This window comes from Dermacentor silvarum, chromosome 2 (assembly GCF_013339745.2).
Source record: "Dermacentor silvarum isolate Dsil-2018 chromosome 2, BIME_Dsil_1.4, whole genome shotgun sequence".
In the NCBI taxonomy this organism is placed as follows: Eukaryota; Metazoa; Arthropoda; class Arachnida; order Ixodida; family Ixodidae; genus Dermacentor; species Dermacentor silvarum.
Genome location: NC_051155.1, coordinates 262,442,346 through 262,462,695, shown reverse-complemented (window position 1 = coordinate 262,462,695; position 20,350 = coordinate 262,442,346). Strand labels below are relative to the sequence as shown.

Genomic DNA, 20,350 nt, shown 5'->3' with positions numbered 1-20,350 from the left:
ATTCTCTGATCGTACAAACAAGTCCGAAACCTAGATCGAACGAGAGTACCGCTCCTGGGACTACCACACGAATATATGGTACCTTGGAAAATTAGCGCATGAAAGAGAGAAAAATACAGCACGGAGCATAAATGCCAGCAGTTTTGCTGGCGCTAGCCCAAAACCACCCTGCCAAGGCACTGCTCAAGAGCTGAAGTGTCGAGCAGTGGAAGGCGGAAAATTTAATCCATCAACCGTAGATTTAATCCAAAATATTCGTGTTTCATCTGCTTAACGCCTGCTCATAAGACGCACAATTTTCACTGTGCTCGAAAATGCACCACACACACACGAGTATGATGACATGTGGGACAAAAACAGGGATGAATAGGATAAAGTACATCTCAAGTGAAGGAAAGCAAGGAAAACTGAAAGTCAGAAAATGAAGTGCGAAAGAGCATCCCAAGCTGCTTTGCTGCTGGCATGGTGTAGGCGAGGATGCTTCTCTAACTGAACACACGTAGTCATGCAACGTGCCAAGTTCTGTTTGTATCATACATTCTGAATCTCTGATCTGGTAGCATATAGTTTACGAGGCTAATAGTTGGCAAGGGCATCCAGAGAACAAGAGCCTTTTAGAAAATGAGACACCAGCCATCGAAGACATGCAAACAAAAGTTAGGAAGAAAGATTATGCTTAAGATGCTAATGTATGTTGAGTTGCTTCTTGGCGGCTGTCTATATACAATCATATCGCGGGCTTGAAAAGGTCGCTTAACACTAGGTTTGATGGCAGGTTAACCTCAAGCCAGCATATGACTCCTAAAGCTAGTCACATGAAGTAACACTACCTGGAAATGGCGATCAACGGTGATTTAACACGGAATGACTCTGCATGCAGCAACTTCTTGACAAGGGATCTCTTTATATATATAGTCAGGACCTTTACAAAGACAAGCCCATCTTCCGGTTGATGTCCGTCCTGCTTCAATATCTAGAAGTAGGACCTATGAACAAAGATTTTGCCGATACAGTTACAAACCACTTTGTATGTTTTTGTTACTCTTGCATTTCTACAATTACTCAATTATAGTGTTAGATATGTCAACTCTAGAAAGGCTTACCAGCCTGTTCACGTGAATGTGCTTGCCTTTCCCCGGGGGAAGCCTGACGATAGCGATCAAAGGAAAGCCGACACGAATTGTATTGTCAACATCTGGCATTGCAGCGCTGTACCTGCATATCAGTCTTGAAACCTCTTGCCTCTGTACTGACTACGTCTTAATGTCATTTGCTTGTGCTGTATTGCACATTTATTTCTGCCAAGTGAACACACTGCATTAACTCAGATCAATGGGTGAAAGGTGGAAGTTTTGAAGATACTTTATGCAAGTTTTACGTGTTCAAGGGCCTCAACGATCTATTATCCATATGAAGTGATTGGCAAGTTGAGAGATGCAGTTACCCTATATTCAGGTCACATCACTGTTGAAACATAAAATTATTGCGTATGGTGAGGCAGCAAATAACGATACCGAGAGCCTCTCTGTAGAGCATTTGTAGTGCCTGTTGCAGCTTTTGGCAATGTTGAGCTACAGATGTGTGCATTACCCATGAAGTGAGCAACACTATTTCATAATTTGGGCATCCTTCTGTTCTACACTTGTGTAGTAACTCTACTGTCCTGGTCAGTACTTAAGCCTACTACCTTCATTGGCAGTTGTAGTGGGAATGAGAACAATGGGTCTGTTGGTTCAGTCATTTACTTAGGGCACCTGATCTCTACCACAGTCATACTTGGGTAGCGCATGTGTGCCGATGGCATACATGTACAGACTGAGCCTAGCAGACCACATGTACACCCCATGGGGCTGCATGCGGCTGCATACAATTTTGTAAGTACTTTGAGAATGAGTACATGCAGCAAGACTCTCTTTCCACATGGTCCATCTAGTGCAATACTGGCAAACACACACACAAAAAAATGAGACACAGAGGTGTTCCTAATAGCTTTATTTTTTTTTCACTGTTCTTGCAAGAGTGCATACCTTGAACACAGCACCAGCCAGCAAATGTACAAATACTTATATGTCCTTTGGCGGCGTCGCACCAGCAGTCACTCGTTATGCTCACATAGTATCTTCTGTACTTCTAGGCTGTCAGCAGGAGCATTCGTAAACAAGCAGCCAACAAAGGCATTACTACCCCACAAATGATGAGTGATCACTTTGCAACATCCAAGGTCTTCAATGGTGAATCCAAAGTGCCTATAACGCTCATCAGTTTCCAGAAGTGTTGCGTTGGTGTAAGGTCCCAGTGACTGCGCAAAGAACAACAAAAAAGAAACAAAAACGCAGTGATTAGGATACGTAACATATACAAATTAACCACTTGCATTTATCCAGCTTAAGACATCCGAAAGCTTCACAAACTTAAAAATTACTTCAATGACTGTTCTAGCCACATCGCGAAAGCGCGGCCAGACCTTCCTTTCTAGAGGGGGAACAAGCCTTCCTTTCTTTTATTTATTTCTGTTTCACTGTTATTTATTTCAGTTCAATCTCAAGCTGTAGCTCTCTCTAAGAAAGCGACAATCTGGTCTTAAGTCACCTTCCCTCGTAAAAACACTGCAATGGCGGAAGGAGGATGGAAAGAATGAATGAACCCAGCACTTGTGTTTGTTCTTTCCTTCTTTCCGTCTTTCGTCCACTATTGCGTTGTTTTTAAAATACTGGATTACCAACTAGCCCGGCCACACACATTGCTTCCCTCATTTGCCAGGGGACCGCTGGAAGACGAGATCGCCAGTCATGTGGTGCCATAGTCCATTCACCGACAATGATTGTCTTGCTTTGCTTTCGAGGGACAGGAGCCTTCCTCCTCTTCAGATCGAGCACCCCAGTGCAGTGAGGTGTTGCACATGAAGAGGCAACCACAGGCCTATCCACGCAGGGAAAAGGCTACTTCGACTCTACCTGGAGGTGTGCAGGAGCAACTGGATGAGAACATGCAGGGCGCAGCTGCCATCAACACCACTGCCTCGTGATGTCCCCACTTGTGGCATGTTGATATAGAACAATGTTCTGCAGTGTCGAGACCTCTGGTAATTTGGGTCGGCCGCAACCACAATAGCTCTTCTGATACCAGAAAGTGTTCACAATGGGGCTGCATATTTGAGCCCGGTGACGTGGGTCAGCGACTGGTACTGCGGGGCCAACATATAATCACGACAGCACCTACTCCTGTGTTCAGAGCAGGGGTAATGTTTCCACTTCCACGAAAGCACACACAGAGAAACAAAATTTAGTTTACATAATCATTTCATCATAAGAGCTAGGAACAAAATAACTGACACACCAGGACACACAATGCGAAAAACGACGAGCCTACACTAAAAACAACATGCTGTCATCGATGCTGAGCAAAACTGTGCAAGATAACAAACATTAAAGGGACACCAAATAGAAACACCAAATCAGATTGGCCTCATAAGATATTTTCAAAAATCAGTTTCCTTCAATTTAGTGGCAATAAATGTATAATCAGAATACAAAATGAATAACACAGTTCCATTTATTAAATTTAGCGCCGTAACCGTAGCACTGGTACCTCAGCATACTGTCACGAACTTGAACATACTTTTTCATATTTGTGCCATTGTAGCTAAGTAAAAGTCTGATATTTGCAAAGTTCAGTCTTTGGTTCTTCTAGAATACAATTTAATCTAACTTTACCGATGAACCATAACCTAGGCCAAAGCAGTCGCCAAAATCCGTGACGTCCCGCCGAGCTAGTGCAGGAACTACGTAGTACCAGCCTTTCGCTATTGCGTATTTTCTGGCTTACCAGGCCTCTTCGCATGGTATGAGTGTTTTCTTTCTTGGTATTGAGATGGGTAATTTACCAATGTAGCCGAAATTATTTTTCTCTTAAAAGTGTCCTTAAGGCAGGATTGTTTTCGCAAGCTTGATCGACTGGAAATTCCGATTTTGTTTCACGAGCACATAATGTTCTTCATTCCACCACTTATATGACTTCTAGAAAGGCTAAGGGCAAGGCCACTTGCTCATACTCATTCAACTTCTTTACTACAAGCTTTGTCAAAGACATCGTTGACAAAGAGCATGAACCATGGCGCGGCACCAGATCACTGTGCGCACGTTTATAAAACCTGATGCTAAGCTCAACAACCTTAAATTCACTTGAAAATTTAGTCGTACGGTGCAATAAAGTTGCAAGCAAGCCTCAGGAATAAGTAGCGGACACTGCTTACTATTTAGTCTACATCCCATATCACCCCTCAATGTGTACAGCTACTGCACTGATCATGCAGTCACAGAGCCAGCATGGCCACCTAACCCATTGTAGCCTCACAGGTGGTGCGTAAAAATAGGATTGAATTGGATTCTGTCAGCCGTCACAACGGCTGTCTTATTTGCTGTAATGCTATGAATGAATGCACCCAATGAATGCAGTACTGCCACGCTTTTTGTACTGTATTGTGTAGTAGCTTAACTTTCACACCCCTGAAATTATGTAGTGGTGCAGCAATGGCTCAATTGAGGTAAAAAATACTTTTTCGGAGCAGCACAGAGCAACAAAATCCAGTTGATATAGATTGGCGCAATTGGCCCAGCATTCCCACCGATGAAGTAGGTCAGGGTCCCACTTCAGCCCCAATGACACCCAAGACAACAGATGCTAGGACCATGCTCAGCTCAGTGCTTATGTCCATAACCATGGGCAGCACTAGCTCGTCAACTGGGTCCATGAACATTCCGAGTGTCACGGTCACACTGCCAATGAATATGCATTCACAACATGTACCTCAGTTCTTTTGCGAGACTTTAAATATTGTCCTGAGAATTTTTAGTGTTTCTCATATCTCTGTTTACTGTTGATGTGTTGTGGTGTTATTAGACTTGTATTTCTACATGGTTGATGGCTATGTCATGAGGTGTTACAAACTGAATCCAGCTGCATTTCGTAAAATCTTTAAAATGGCTTTTGGTAAAATTTTCTTTTATAAGAATTTCTAGGCTATGTGCTGAAAGAAAATCAGGCATTTAGTAGCCAGTTTCTTATATGTGTACACTGATAGGATGATGGTACCTTCCATCAATGCAAGAAGTGTTTAGCACAACTTACTGGCCTTCCACTACACGGATCGATGAAGTCAGCCCAGTAGCCAGCCTCTTGCAGGGCTCTGCATATCTTCCGGGCCGTCATCACAAACTGTAGATATAGAAAACAAGTCAGTAAACACTAAGTAATAAAGCCTGCCAAGTCTATGAAAATACAAAACAAAAAGCATTTCAAGGCATGATTTTGTGAATCTGAATTATCACATTGACACAAATGCAAGTTTTCCCCAGCAACTGCCAGCCTCAGAGTGCAATTCACATTATACAACCTTTAACAATAAAGATGATGAATGATGCAGCCACACCTGCTTTCACAACTATGCACAAACAGCGCATTTCATACAAAACAATCCAAGCAATTCAAGCCATAGCTTGGATTGTTTTGTGCACGTTTCGTGTGAAATGTCAAAGCATTTCAGTCATTCACTGGCCTTGTCTCAGAGGCTGTATTTAGAACTGTGCTATACTTATAAAATGATGCGCACATGCACACACAGTGAGCAACAAACACACCCCCATAATGAATAGATAAGGTTCCAGAAAGGCCACCGGGCACACCTACATTTCATGTGAATGTATACCCTGGCATAACCGAATGCACTAAGCTTGACCACCAAGCACCTGATCTTGACTGACGGTCACCTCAAGACATCACAGAATATTATGTAAGCAGGCTTCCCCACATACTTTGTGTGCAAAGTGGCACAACACTGCTTCTACCTATGGGGACCCAATTCTTCTTGTAAGCGCATGGGTAATGAGATACTAAGCAAAGGAGCACTCAGAATGTTCCAACAAGTATTTGTGCATGTCATAAGCAGCGGCTGCTGTATGCAGCATGTAGTTACAATTATAATAATGTAATCTTTCTCCTTAAAGCATCAGAGGTTTTAACAAAGCCTACACATTAAAGGTGTAATTAAAGTACAATAAAATTATTTATTGTATGGACCATTGGTTCAACATTCCTAGCTGATCTTGTTTCCTGAATGCTACACCACCAACACACTGTCCCATAGTTTCTAATGTACAGCTGTTGCACCAGTAGCACTACTGTCCTGTGCTTATTCTAGATCTTTCATTGTGAATATGACATGGAAAGCATAACAAATGAAGCTCACATAACACTATTTCTGCCAAAATGTGCAACATATTCCATTAGAGGCCCTTCTGTTGGCGCAATGCAACTACAACAGAAACAGTTAACTTGCAGCTTCTTGCATCGAGTTCAGGGCAACGCACGAGACACGAGACCACACCAAAGCACAATCAAAAGGACATTCAAAAACAAGCAGAGTTTCATATGAATGCTGCTCCACTGCACAGCTGCTCTGCACTGCAGGGCATGACCCCACTGTACCGAGCTTACTGCTGCATGTATTTCAGCAAGAATGCCATGAGGACATACATGCCAAGCAAGCTCTCCTTTCCCTGGAGAAATTAAATTTATTGTGGATGATATGCCCAAAGCTATGAAAAAAATCTGCACTGACCTTTACGTGGAAAACACATGCATGCTTAAAATTTACCTGGAAAACATACTTTTTGCTCCAATGTGCTATCTTTGCCATTCACAGTTGCCAACCATTTACTCGCACACCTCCGCAGCATGGCCTTGCTTACTTTGCTTACCTGATGACATGCTAATTCAGCCTCCATTATGAGCAGTAAGAGCCATATCGCACGGCATGGCATAAATGAATTAAAGCTGACAAGCCAAGGAAAATTCCTTGTGTGCTCCTCGTGATAAAAAAGGTGTATTTAATATTATAGAGTAACAGCCAAGAGACATTACAGAGAGAAGCAGGTACCAGGCAGTTGACAGTGGGTGCAGCAAGTCTCATCAGAGTGGCTTCTCTGTGCAACTCAGCTTACAATCATTACAACTGCTTCAAGGGGACACACTTGTGTTCAAGGTGGGACACAAACTCAGAACACAAAGTTTTATTGAAAATTGGAAGCCTTATTTGGAGCAACCAAATCAAACTTCACGTGAAATTTTATTATCATAACAAAATTTCTTGAGGAATCACGACTCCGAAAAGGTGCAAGTCACTTGGGTTAGTCACAAAAAATATTACAGTAAAAGCTCGTTAATTCGAATTCAGCAGGGATGCAACAAAAATTCAAATTATACAAAATTTGAACTGCTGAAAGCCAGGGAAAAAAATCGCTCAGCTAAGGCACGTATATACCGTATTTTCCGGTCTATAAGTCACACCTTTGTCTAAGTCGCACCCCCCCCTCAAAACGGCAGTTTTTTTTGAGGAAAAAAAAACGCATCGATATATATGAAGCACCTGTTGATTCAGTAAGTGATCTCAAAAAAAAAAAGAGAGAAGAAAAAATATTTACTTCATGAATGCGGGTCACGTGCAAGCGTATGGGTGCCATTCCTATATAACAACGATAAGCACAATCCAGGCGCATTTCTGCCGTCGTGGTCGCCGCGATGTTACGTATAAAGTCCAAGTGCGATAACATCGTCCCCGTGCACCGTATGCGAGTGAAAGCGTGCCGCGGTGAGCCGAATCGCACACAAGGGAGGAAAGCGGGAAGGCAGTGCGGGAGCGAGGGGGATAGCTTGTACTCTGGTAGCAACTGTGCAGATTGCGCAGCGGCGTGCGCTGTATCTTGAAAGCGATCTGCAGGTGTGCTTATAGTCCGACATTTTCAGTGCGCGGAAGAGCGTCACAGGCCAGTCACGCTATGGCGCTTCCGCTCTGCCAGCCGAAATGCCGTCCCTTCTATTTACCCTTTTCATGGCGATACCGTGGGCGCTGCCATGTTGGATCACGTGGTGACACGTCCACTGCTTGCCTGAGCTGCCTCCACGTTTACAATGGATGTACTGACGCCTATGCAGAAACTACGCAGAAGCCGCAATAAGCACTTACAAAAGCTAGGGCCCTGCCTACCACAAGAATATACTGCAAATTCTTAAAAGCATTCAGATCTCATTCACCACACAGTCAGCTTCGTTCCAACAAATTAATGAACTACCATGAAAACCCACATATAATGTGAGGTTTATTTTCCCAAAATTTGACATGCATAATCCACATTTCATACTACATTCAGGTTCTGTACCATGATGTTCCACATTATGCTGTGCACCTAGTACAATTTTGGTTCTTAAACGTGGTGCAACATAGCAGGCACCTATCATTATCATCCTCAGGTGCTGTGATGAAAGCAAAAAATTAAAAACCCAAACACCCATCCCTGCTACACCAAAACATTTCACGAGGACATGCCGATGACCTCACAACCATCATGTCTTTCTTTGTTGCCAAGCTACATGATGGCAGCTCTGCGGAAGCAGCAAGTGGAGAGCAATTTAGACTGCTGAAATTAGCTTGGCGTGACAGTTAGGAGTGACTGAAGAGAACAGCTGTGCCTGGAAACAACAAAAAAGAAGCGCTTTTTGTGTGCAGCAAAAAGATACAAAGTTTCTGAAGTCTGAAGAAAGGAGCCTTTTAACAAAATGAGGAAGACTTGGCAGCCTACGCCTACATAAAGCATCAATGTTCTCTGCATCTTGAAGTGAACGTCCGGCTATTACAACAATCACATGGTGGAGACCGCTGTTCAGGAAGAATAATGACCATCATGATATACGAATGACATCGCGGTCAGACCACACGAACGTTTGCCAGCACTCGCTTCACTCCTGCCCGCTCCTGACTAGATGCCTTGGCAGACTGCTTCGTGTTGAGTTACTGTGCAAAATGTGTAGTTTGGATGTGACTACTATCCAACGGTCAAGCTGATGCCAACGTTCAAGCTGATGCAGGACAATGCTGGTCCGCACCATGTAGCATGGCCAGACTGGAGCACATGAGCACGAGCGTCCACTTCAGCCCTGTCATGCACATAGTTAGCCACTACAGCTGAATGTTGCTGCGTGGCTGCGTCTGCAGCGTAGCACAGATACCGTGGCCTCCACGAGGAGCCGTGACAAACCCGCTGGCTGAGGACAACAGCGTGCTCTAAGTGGTATCTGCAGATAATGCAACTCAAGGCCCGAGCGCCAACATCTGACGAAAAGATTGTCTGCTTCCGGAGTTGCACACCCCCGATGTGTGTTTCCATCATGGTCAAAGCACATTACGTTAGGAATCCATTCAACGAGAGTCCCGAGTGTGGCATCCATCACTTAGCCGATGTGCGCACTGCCAACGTTTTTGCATGAGTGAACATGATCATAAAGTATTTTTGACCATTGAAAATTGTATGATTGTCGTAGAGATAAGTGTGAAAGGAAAGGTGCCACTCATGTCACTCAGTGCGAGACTAGCCACATGTAGCTATCAAGTACACTGTAGCACAGCAAAGGGCTGAGACACCGTGAACCGTAAACTGAGGAATACCCTTCAAGTTTGGCACGTCGTAGGCGCCGGAATTAGTGGCATCTATGTGAACACAATAAAATTAAGTTTGAACTGCGCTCCACGGTGACGTTCAATAGGTGGTGCACTGGTGACACCACTCCGCTCTGCCGTAGCCTTCACAGTGCAAGGTACTGAAGAAGGACTGGGAGCACAATAAAGGGGATCAAAGGCAATCTTTGATTGCCAATAAATATGTTTCTGCTGAAACGCATTGCAGTATGTTTTTCTGTATAGTATTTCATAAATAGTCCATCTTAACATCAAATGCATTTCAACTTCAATAAAAAGTGGTTCAGGACCCCTTTTAAGCAATCAAAGTGTACGACATTGGCATACAACCAGAGAGCTAACATACCTGCCCTGTGAGCTCTTCCCTCTCTACATCCACATCCTCACTCCAGTAAGTCATGTCATTTTCAGTCTTCTGGGTCAAGGTGATCACAGTGAGTGGGTCGCCAAAAATGTTTCTTGCAGGAAACAGGTCCTGAAAGTCTGATACGGAGAAACACAAGACGTTAAAAAAAATCTGAACAAAAATTACTGTTTCTTAATAAGAGCTACACAAAAGACGTTATACAAAAAGCTCAATGGAACAACTGTTCACTTATTGCAAAGTTATGCAAAATTGGAAATAATTTTGGTCAAACAGGGTGATAGGGGATGAGAAACTACTTGTGTTAAGAAATGAGAGGGCCATTTTTTTTTTTGTGCCCAATAACAAGCAGATGCGTGTCTGAGTGTAGAGAAGCTTCTTATGCACGTCTCCTTGCTGTGTTCATCTATTTTTGTTGTCAGGTGTAGTGCTCTCCATGGCAAAACCTGACATCATTCATGTTGCCAGGAGGACAATGGAGGTGCTTTATTGCTTAGAGTGGGAGGCCAAGAGGCACATGTCTCGATCAATCAATTTTATGGATATCACTGGCTTGGCTATGCCAGTGTGAGTGCATGTGAAGGAAGGAGTGACACAACTCCCATAAGTACAATTTTCACGTGACATACTTGTCAAGTACAGTGACAGTATACAAATTGCCGTGATGAATTGCTGCATGGAGTATTACCGTATTTTTGCACGTATAACCCGTCCCTGCATATAATTCGTACCCCCACTTTCTGCCCACTCAAAAAAAATATATATATATTCTTGGCGTCCTGCCCGTGTACCTCCAGTTCAGCGTGGGCGCCAGTCTTCGGGCCACGAAACTGCCTACGGTCGCCGTGCGCAGCTTCTAGGCTCTCTTTCTGCTTTCTCTACTGCCGCAGGCAGGACTCATCAACATTATACCGTCTTCCCACTTCGCAGTTTCCAACTTCCCCAGCGACAATGAGGATTTTCAGCTTTTCCTGCACGGTAAACGACTGCCGTCGAACAGTGCTCATGACGACTGAATAGATTGGTCCCGTCTGCGTACATTCACCAAGCGAGCAGTCAAACGAAAAGGGCGACAAGAAAAAATGAGGGCGAAAATCGTCCAAGCACTTCTCCGACTTCCCGCACAGCATCGCCACCTACCATTCTTGTATAACCGCAGAATACAATTATTAAACAGCAAAAAGTAGAAATTAGTTTTGGCATTCACGCTCTTCACTATTGAATGAAGCTTTTCTCTTGCAGAAAACTCTAGCTGACTTGCCCAATATTTTGCACACACAGCCCATATTATTGGGCTGTGTGTGCATAAACAAGCAGTATCGGCGAGATAAGAGCAGTTCAGCGACTATTACTGCGGTAGGGGCTTCACAGCACAAAGCACATTGCCGTGAAGCTGCACTAAAGGAAAAACCTCACGTATTGACCCTTTTCGCGGCGATCCCGTGGGCACTGCCACATTTGATCACGTGGTAACGTACGCGCCCATTGCTTGCCTCAACTGCCTCCATTGCCTCCTTGTTTACAATGGAAGTGTATGACTCCGGCACAGCTTAGAAAACCTCTGTTTTGAGAGATAACATAGGCGGTGACTGAGTGGACGACACGAACCTTTGATCACAGCTTCAGAGAACATGCAAAAGCTCTTTCGGAGCTGATTAAGCTATGTCCAAACGGCGCGAGCAGCATATATGGTGCTTGTTCTAATAGCGGGGCTGAATATGTATTCCAAGCTATCCAAACATTCCGTTCATGAATTGATTAGTGTGTTTTGCTCTTTGTTCTTTATTTGGCAAACATTTTGAAGCAGCGGCTTGTCAGTTTATGACTCAGTAAAGTATCTCGGTGCGGCCACTATGATTATTTTCGCCCTAATCGCTCGCGGGTGTGCTCAGCTCCGATAGATTTGTTCTTGATGCGCACAAGGCTTGAAACGTAGTTTTTTTGTAAATTGTAATACCTTGTAGCAAGTATATATTACCGCTAGTTAGTAGTAACTCGCTTACTCTTGCGGACTGTCACGAAACCATTCGTCGACCATTCGTGCGCCATCGGTGTAGTCCGTCATTTATTGTGCGTATATAGTACACATATATTCGTGCGCCCATTCACTTATTCATGATACGTCGGCGATAGAGTGGGCATACGTTTTCCTGCCATTTGGGATAGATGTGTAAGATAAAATGCGCAAAACTTACTATGACAGGAAGCGGCACTACTCTCTTTGTCATTGTTTAACGAGTGGTACTCACTCTTGCCAACGTTTTGTTACTGAAGCCCTTTCTTTGAAGGTTAGCGATACAATGCTGGCGGATGAGCAAATTTCTGTATCAAATTTCTGTATGTAGGAAAGCCGTACATCTCCAAGTGCCGGTAACACGTTCGGACAGTTGCAGCAGCGGTCCGCGAACTTGGCCACACAGAGCCATTCCATTCCTCAATATTCCACTCACTATGTTGCAGCCAACTACTGCACATGTCTTCAATCCACATGATTGAATCTAGCATGATTAGAGCACTGCAGTGCGTTAGCAAAAACGCAGTTGCATTTCCGACAGCTGATCGCACAGAAGCAAGGTAGAAGCGGTAATGGTTTCGTATTCGTGCGCGGTCGCTGAGGAGACGTATGGCGCGCCGCCGTAAGCACCATATCGTTTCTCTAAAACAAACTGCTCCGCGAAAAGGGTCAATAATTCGCACCTCTACTTTGCCACTGAATTTTCGCATTTTTGGTGCGGGTTATACGTGCGAAAATATGGTACATCACACACAAAGTGAAAATATCAATTAAAGGGTTATGAATTAAGAATACAACCCCATATTTGACAACATTAGAAATTTATATTTGCCACTTTGTGGAAAAGCACCAGCTTGAGCCAGTTCAACTGTGGCGACTGGCCCAGAGCACATATGGTAACTGTATTTGAAGACGATCCAAAAAAGTAGGTGCTAGGCCACATTTAGGTTTAGGTAGACTTTTATTGGCATCTAGAAATAATCTCAGATGTCAAGTTGCTCTTAAAAAATACATGGTTGTAATGTTCAATTGAAGTGTCAACCTATCCATGATACTAATACTCTACAACTGCAACACACTCTTCCTACAAGTTTTTAGTATCCAGGATCTACCGAAAACATTGTTTTCGGCAATACAACTGAGCAGCATATGTTTCCTGTCATGCTATACAAATGCATGTAGAGGTAACCGTCGTGCAATACTTGTTGCAGTACAAGATGCACAAGTGCCACACAGCACACTCAGTTGTGACCTCTGTGGAACAAGAGCTACATAGCACTGTTTTTCCTCTGTTACGCGCACTGTGCATGCCATGTAGTAAGTCATGTAGCTGTACGACATCTAAATGAAGTTTGCCTGCAGAACCTGAAAGGGCCCCCATCCTCCATGCTACAAGTCACCATTAAATAAAGAGGACACTACGACAGATGCACAACACTTCCCTAGAATGTTATATTGATTCACACTTGCCCTTTTTCAGAAGGTCTGGACAGTCCTGAGCGTTGCATTCAAGTACAGTAGGTGGGCCAGGAACCCCGCCAAATGCCTCGCTCAGAAGCTATAAAAGATTCAGTACATGAGACAAAGTAAGCTACTGTGCAGGTGCTGTATAAATACACGCTACAAGTTATCAGAATATAAGTATCGTTTGGCCTATTCGGCGTCAGAACAGTCACGCAGTTCCCACGGTCACGAAATTCGGCGAGGTTCACTAAGAGCTTCGCTTTTAATAAACTCATTGTAAAGGCCCAACTGAACAGAAGGGAAGCACAGAGCCTCCAACTTGTAACAGAAAGTATTCAGTGATTCCAGTGAATCTTTGAGGTGAATGCACACAAGCGAGTTGCAGAGGTCACAGGACCAGCTTGTTTCAAATGCTGATCACTGAGCAGTCGTGCAGTGAGTCACTCACTGCACGACTGTGACTCACTGCACGACTGCTCAGCTTCATGACTGGAGTTGCAAAGCTGCTGAACAAACCAGCAGATCAGGATCAAAGCACGATGTGTAGGAGAGATAGGTCATAATATGCAGTTGGTTATTTTAACACACAGCTTCCCGCAAATGGATGTGCCACACTTTCTTCATCAGCTGAGAATTGAGCTGACATTGCAGTGCATTCCAAGGTGGTTGCAAGATCACTATCAAAATATGTGAAGACAGCCTAAGAATGAAAAGGCAGTGAGAGACGGAAGCTATGCACATTTGTTTAAAATTTTATCAAGCCTAAGACAAGAGGAATAAGAAAATATAAATAAAAAGGGGCAGAAAAACATGCTTCTATGCTATCAGTAACAACCTTAAAGATTTAGGCAGGTTTCTTTCTTCAAGCTGTAGGGAGTAGTACTCTGTGACCACCAACATCCTCGACAAAACCTTACAGCACAACCCAAGCTTTGTGCACCTTGTTACGAACGGCCAGCGGGTAGAGCGACCTTCAACCCTCCCCACACTTTCCTGCAACGAATCACCTCATGGAGTTGAAACTATGTCCCACGGGAAAAACCAGCAGTGACACCATAACGAGACATGTTTCGACGAATACATGGTTGCTGGATGTCACTTCGTCACCAACCTTGACACTGGGACCGAGAAACTCTTGGGAAAGTGCATTCTACTCCATTTCATTATGGCCGCTGCTAGCCGCCACAGCTGTTCAACAGACGAAGCAGCTAATTGCTGGGCCATCCCAGGAGCTAAGACGCGCCAAATTGGGTCAAGCGTGACATCTCTCATCTACGAGCGTCCCCTCTGTTCTCTGTGACAGTGAGCCGTGTGTGCCCGAGGCTACTTTTCCAAGTGTGTTCAGGGAACAAAGGCGTCGGAGTGTTTATGCGCACCCTCATCCTTAAGGCGGAGCCTTCGGCAACTTTGGATGCTCCAGTTGGAGGAAGATGTTCCTGCAGGTTTCCCTGGCCTAGGGAGGACAGGAGGCATTTAAGCAGACGTTTGCGGCTCATCTAGTGTGCTCTCCCATCTGCTCTGACATGTAGATAGTACTCTCCGATCTGCTCTGACATGTAGCTGAAGTGTGCTCCCAGAAAGATGTAGCTCATGCTACGAGAACAATGTACTGTGTTTCGTTCTCCTGCCAGTACGTGTATCCTCATGTCCTGTAAATAAGTTTGCCTTTCTAATGTAAATAAACCCCCTGTTCCGTTTACCCTACCTCTCGACCTCGTACTCTCCACGAACGAAGCAACCCTCGTCAAGTCTGCTCGGACGACGGCGTGGGACTGCTAAGCCTCCGTGTGACACCCCGGTAGTGTAGGCCAGCTACCCATCGCTCTCTAGCGTGGGCTAGAGAGCGACCCTCAGTTTGACGTCGGACTCCGAGACCACGACTCCCGAACCCTACAACCTACACTTCCTGGGCTGTCAGAGATAACAGTACCCCTTCTTCAAAGCTTCTCAGTCGGTTTGGGAACGCAACACACAAAACGAGAGGATGCTTCTGTTGTGAAACCTCTGTCAGTCATTGGTGTGAATAGATTTTTATACCATCTTCATTACAATTTACCAAGAAGTTGTTGGGTGATCCCCGCAAGTCTATTCAAATTAAAGTATTATTGAATATGACAGTCAACTAAACATGTCCTATAAATACATTACAGCCCTAAACGTGAAAAAGTTAGTGTCTTGCTGCAAGATTAACATGAATATGCCAAGTGATGCACTCCCAGAACAACCCTTAAACAATCCATGTTTCAATCGCAATGCCGTGTGGAGGAACAAGTGGGCTACTCACCTCTTCCGGCGGGCTCAGGAACTGTGCCAAAATGTTGTGGTACCGGTCGGAGTTTGTTTCCCTTGAGAGCACATCACATGTCTTGGGACGTTCAGGTGCCACTGGGGTCACGCCAAAGTCAATTGGCACCACACCTACATTCCCTGGAAGGGGCACCCTCAAGTCCTTGGGCCCAAAGAGTGAGATCTCACGGCCATTACGGATGGTGCTAGCTCCTTGGTCCTCTGGAAATGAAGAAAGATGACATGTTCTGTTCAAGATGACATGTTCTGTTTTAGCCAGTACAATATGCTTTGAGCAAGAATCTGGCTACCTGTGCACTGCAACCAATTAGTAAGGCTGTGATCCTCTGTACGACTGCTCGTTACACCACAAAATAAACACCAGTGACATATATGTCCTTCCACTTCATGGCACCACTTTGTTCAGCAAACAGCATATAAATGTATAGCAGCAATCTTCAGGTAAGTAAATTCACTGAATATAAAGTTCATATGCAGGGCCCCTTACTCGTTAATCTCCATGATGAATAAAGATCAAGCAACTTACCACTGCCATTTGTTACGGTTGATCCCGTGAAGGAACACCAACTAAAGCAAAAACTACAGGGCACGTAGCCCTTTTTGTATAACCTACTTATATATACACTTTAACAGGCAGCCTTTATAACACATTTCTGTTATGGCCAGATGTTCTGTCTGAAAGCATCCCACCTGCCACAGCACACTTGTTTTCTACATCAATGAAGTGCTTTTAATGCTTTCAGTAAACTTAGTTTCCTAACCAACATATACATTAGGTAAGAGTAGAACCACTATTCTAAATGCATCTCCATTAAGGATAGACATATATAACTTCTTTGAAATATTTATTAATGAATTTATTATATTGACAGATGTTCTCTTTATAAAACTGCACCAATATTTGGGTCTAGAGCAGCGCAAAAAGTCTCCCCTCAAGCAATTTCCCCTCAAAAAAAAAAAATTATGAGCTTGTACCAGCAGAGATTTATAAACAAGCTGTGCCAATTTCTGCTGAACATAAATGCTACACAGTCAGCACCAAGTGCATCAATATTCAGAAACATAATGTTATGGAAATCGGTAATTGCATTAGCATGAACATCTCGCATAGACTTATTTTTCAAAACACGACGAATAAACATGTGATACGGTAAAAACCAGCACACCACAAATGATATCATACAGGCAGACAAATAACACAGTTCTAATGACTGAATTTCACAGCTGGTAAAATAATCATAAGTCAAATCACTCCTTTAGTTATATGGTGCACATAGTCAGAACATATGAGATTTCATCACCTTTGTTACAGCACTTTGCGGGAGTCACACATGCCACATCAGGAATGAATACATCAAAGACCAATACCTTCTAGCTGCTTGAGGCAGTTAGGCTAGGACAATGTGCTGCATGAACTACTGACAGCCTCTAGCAAAGGGGAAACTATACCTGCTCATAAACAAAGCACGCCTCCTTAACCTAGCTTTAAAGACCCACTAAAAGACTAAAAATACAACACAAATATTTTCAAGGATACTAAACTGCTAATGAAGGCTTGAAAGGAAATTAAAACCACCTATGTGCACATCAAGCTAACCTCATGCAAAAGAACATAACGACTAGCAGAAAGTGATTCAACACTGCTTGGCTATAAAATTTGTGATCGTACCTTTTGTCTCATTCCCAACAGGTTTTGTCGCAAGAGAACTAGAAGACGAACTGGAAGAGAACCGTTTGTGACTTTGCACCTTAAGCGAACTTCGATACTGACAATAAACAACTCTTCGTGGTAGCCGATGCATCTGAAAGATAAACTGCCGAGATTAGGAAAAATGTCCAAAATGTCACAGGACAGAACGATCGGAAAGTTCCCAACATGACGAAGTGTAACTCACGTACCTTGTGCAGGGATTTAAATCAAGCTAAATTGATTACTGCAAAAAGAGGAAAAAGACAACATATTCGTAAGGCACAACTCGTCAAAATGTAGCAAGCAATATCACGTACTCTGCTGTTAGTTTTGGTCTCTCGCAGATGGTGATCAAAACAGTCTATGGTACATTTGATTAGGCACCGTGACGCGCCAAAAGCTAGTGTCTTCGAAGGTAGAATCTCATGAAATCAGCGAGGAAGGCTAATTCCGAGATGACAAAAGTGTTTTTACACGGCCCTTGAACCCAAATGAAACCATGCTACGCTTAAACCCACCTACTGCGAGCAACCACTGCGAGCAACGTTGACTAGGAGGTCGTGTCCTCGAAAATTACATTGAAGTAGGTCCGATTATATGCAGTACCAAATGAAGACATCAGCGACAGTGAGCCTGCATCAGTAATTACATCATCCGTGACATTGTAAGCACAGTTTGCTTACCGATAAACACCTTTTAGCAATCACGTACGCAGGTTAGTGACGTCCCTGCTACACCAATGTTACTGCACTGCGCTGCCCGCCGCTAGGACTGGAATTTCCCTCATCTTAGCGTTACAACTTTACGACTGCAGATGCCGCCACAAACATCAACTTGAGCAAGTGTTCGCACTTGTTTTTTTTTTTTTTTTCCTTGCCCTAATCCTTCGTTGCATTTGAGCGCAGCTTTTTGAGCACATAAACTAGTTTTATTTGCTTTTATAACACAATATAACTGCATGTAATGAGATTTTGTGTTCTTTTCTATGTTTGTTTCGGTTTCGAGAACCTGTGCGCCGTGTCCGGCGCTTTCCTGCTGTAATCATGCTGCCGCCGTGTGCTGCAAAACGCACTCCTAATGAATGGGACAAAGAAAGGATCAACGAAGCGCTGACTCAACCATTATTAATTGCACATCAGTTTAGTCAACTGCTTTTTCATAAAAAGTCACAGTTTCAGGTCGAAAGGCGAAGCATCGATTGCGATAGCAAATTAGTAGAATGCAATACGTAGTAAGGCTAGTAGTTTCATCGGCAATATAAACTTGCAAACATTCGCTTACTAACTAAATTAACAAGCATGGTTACACGCGCGCACAGGTAAATATGAACACATCTCACTCGATGACCGCGGAAACTCGCTGTCAAAACGCGAACTAAGCGTCGAAAGCACAGCGCATACGAACCTACCAGCACTCGGCGCACTTTGTCCACATCGTTGATTGCTTTGAAGATATAGCCCCGCCCCTGTCCCTCCCCTCCCCCCGGTGTCTAGCGCGCGGTGGAAGACGGCGCGCTCCCTGCCCGCTTTCCTCCCTTGTGCGCGAGATTGAGCCGCGATCGTCGGCTCGATCCGCTCACACGCTTTCACTCTCACATACCGTATTCGGCGCGCGGCGAAAGTGCGCCTTGAAATATATACGGAACATCACGGCGACGAAGACGACGACGGTAAAAATGAGCCTGGAGTGTCTATATAATTGCTATCGCAATACAAAGCCCTAGGTGACGGCCGTAAAAGCCCTACGTGAGCCTACGGGGCCTTCACATTGTTCCCACATGTGCATCTACGCACTAATATTTTTTTTTGTTCAATTACTGCATTACATCATTTCAATAAACAGGAACGTAACAGGAGGAGTAACTGGCGGCCAAAATAAATGACCGCAATCATCAAATAAGTACAACCTCGTCCATACCTATTGGGGGGGGGGAAATCGATAAGGACGTAATAACCAGGAAAACATACGATCAAAGTCATTAATAAATTTGGCAGACTTCACTCTAGTTGACATTTGCGTTATGTGAAGCGTTGCGCGAATTGTTGCAGCACGAGACGCCGACGCATGTCGAGCTGGTGGAGCTCAAGCGGCCCGAGACGCGCGTTTTCCTATTGCGTATATTACAGCATTTCAGGACGGCAACAGGAAACCGAAACGAAATCGAGCTGGTAGGTGATGCCGGAATACGATGGTGGCAGAGCGAAACATGGCTACACTGTAACATGACGCGGCTTCTTGTTAGGACAGTTGGTGATGCATAGCTATTAGATTGCAGCATGAAACCATTATCTGTTTCCTTTTGAGAGCGAAGCTCCTAGGCGCCCGTTCCTGCGGCGAGCGTCGGCGTTGTCCTTCGTTACCGAGCGAACGATCACAACGAAGGATGAAAGCGAACGCGGAGCGCAGCGGGAGATGAAAGACTGCGCTAGCGAAGAGAACGCGAGGAGGAAAGCGGAGGAGGAGGTAGTGGCGAAAGGGTGAGAAGAAAAGCATAGTGCCGCGCAAGACGGGCTTTGCGGCGACGATGGCTACGAGATGGCGCCAGAATAGCGCACGTCGTCTCTATGGAAATAAAGCGCTGTATGAGCGTAGGCATAGCCTCCGCGTATTTTTGGGGCGGCTGCTGTGAATGGCGCCCACGCGCTGACTCGCGATCTGCCAATTAACGAGGCACTCGCGCCACTCTTCGCTCCGTTTGCAACGTGCCGCACGAAACAAATTGTACGCGCCAGTCAACATATCGCGGAATGAAAACACGAAATTTCGCATTAGGGAGTATCGTAATCATCGGTGAAACTCGGTGGTCAGCATATTTCGTGTCCGCGTCCGTGAGCAAAAATGTGGGGCGATCCCGGAGGCAGTGCATGGCGGGAACAGTGGCTCGTAGGCAGAGGCTTCAAGCACTCAGCAAAATGAAGCGAACAGTGTATACATTCTTTGGGATCACGCATACAACATACAAAACAGCATATGTACGTTTCAATA

General features: G+C 44.4%; 1 protein-coding gene across 2 annotated transcripts; it reads right to left on the bottom strand.

Annotated features, from left to right (window-relative positions):
- Nucleotides 1-1,999: 1,999 nt before the first annotated feature.
- LOC119443197 (cobalamin trafficking protein CblD-like) lies at nucleotides 2,000-18,146 on the bottom strand. Of its 2 annotated transcripts, none has more exons than XM_049662662.1 (8): nucleotides 17,884-18,031; nucleotides 17,575-17,609; nucleotides 17,345-17,477; nucleotides 15,653-15,876; nucleotides 13,375-13,462; nucleotides 9,873-10,009; nucleotides 5,128-5,214; nucleotides 2,000-2,299 (listed from the first exon to the last, which is right to left on the bottom strand). In XM_049662662.1, the coding sequence occupies exons 3-8, from the start codon at nucleotides 17,475-17,477 to the stop codon at nucleotides 2,096-2,098; spliced, it is 873 nt and encodes a 290-aa protein (XP_049518619.1). In that variant the 5' UTR covers nucleotides 17,575-17,609; nucleotides 17,884-18,031; the 3' UTR covers nucleotides 2,000-2,095. The 2 variants fall into 2 exon arrangements, with proteins under 2 accessions (XP_049518619.1, XP_037564288.1); XM_037708360.2 differs by lacking the exon at nucleotides 17,884-18,031 and adding an exon at nucleotides 18,049-18,146 and having other exon boundaries at nucleotides 2,001-2,299.
- Nucleotides 18,147-20,350: the final 2,204 nt, after the last annotated feature.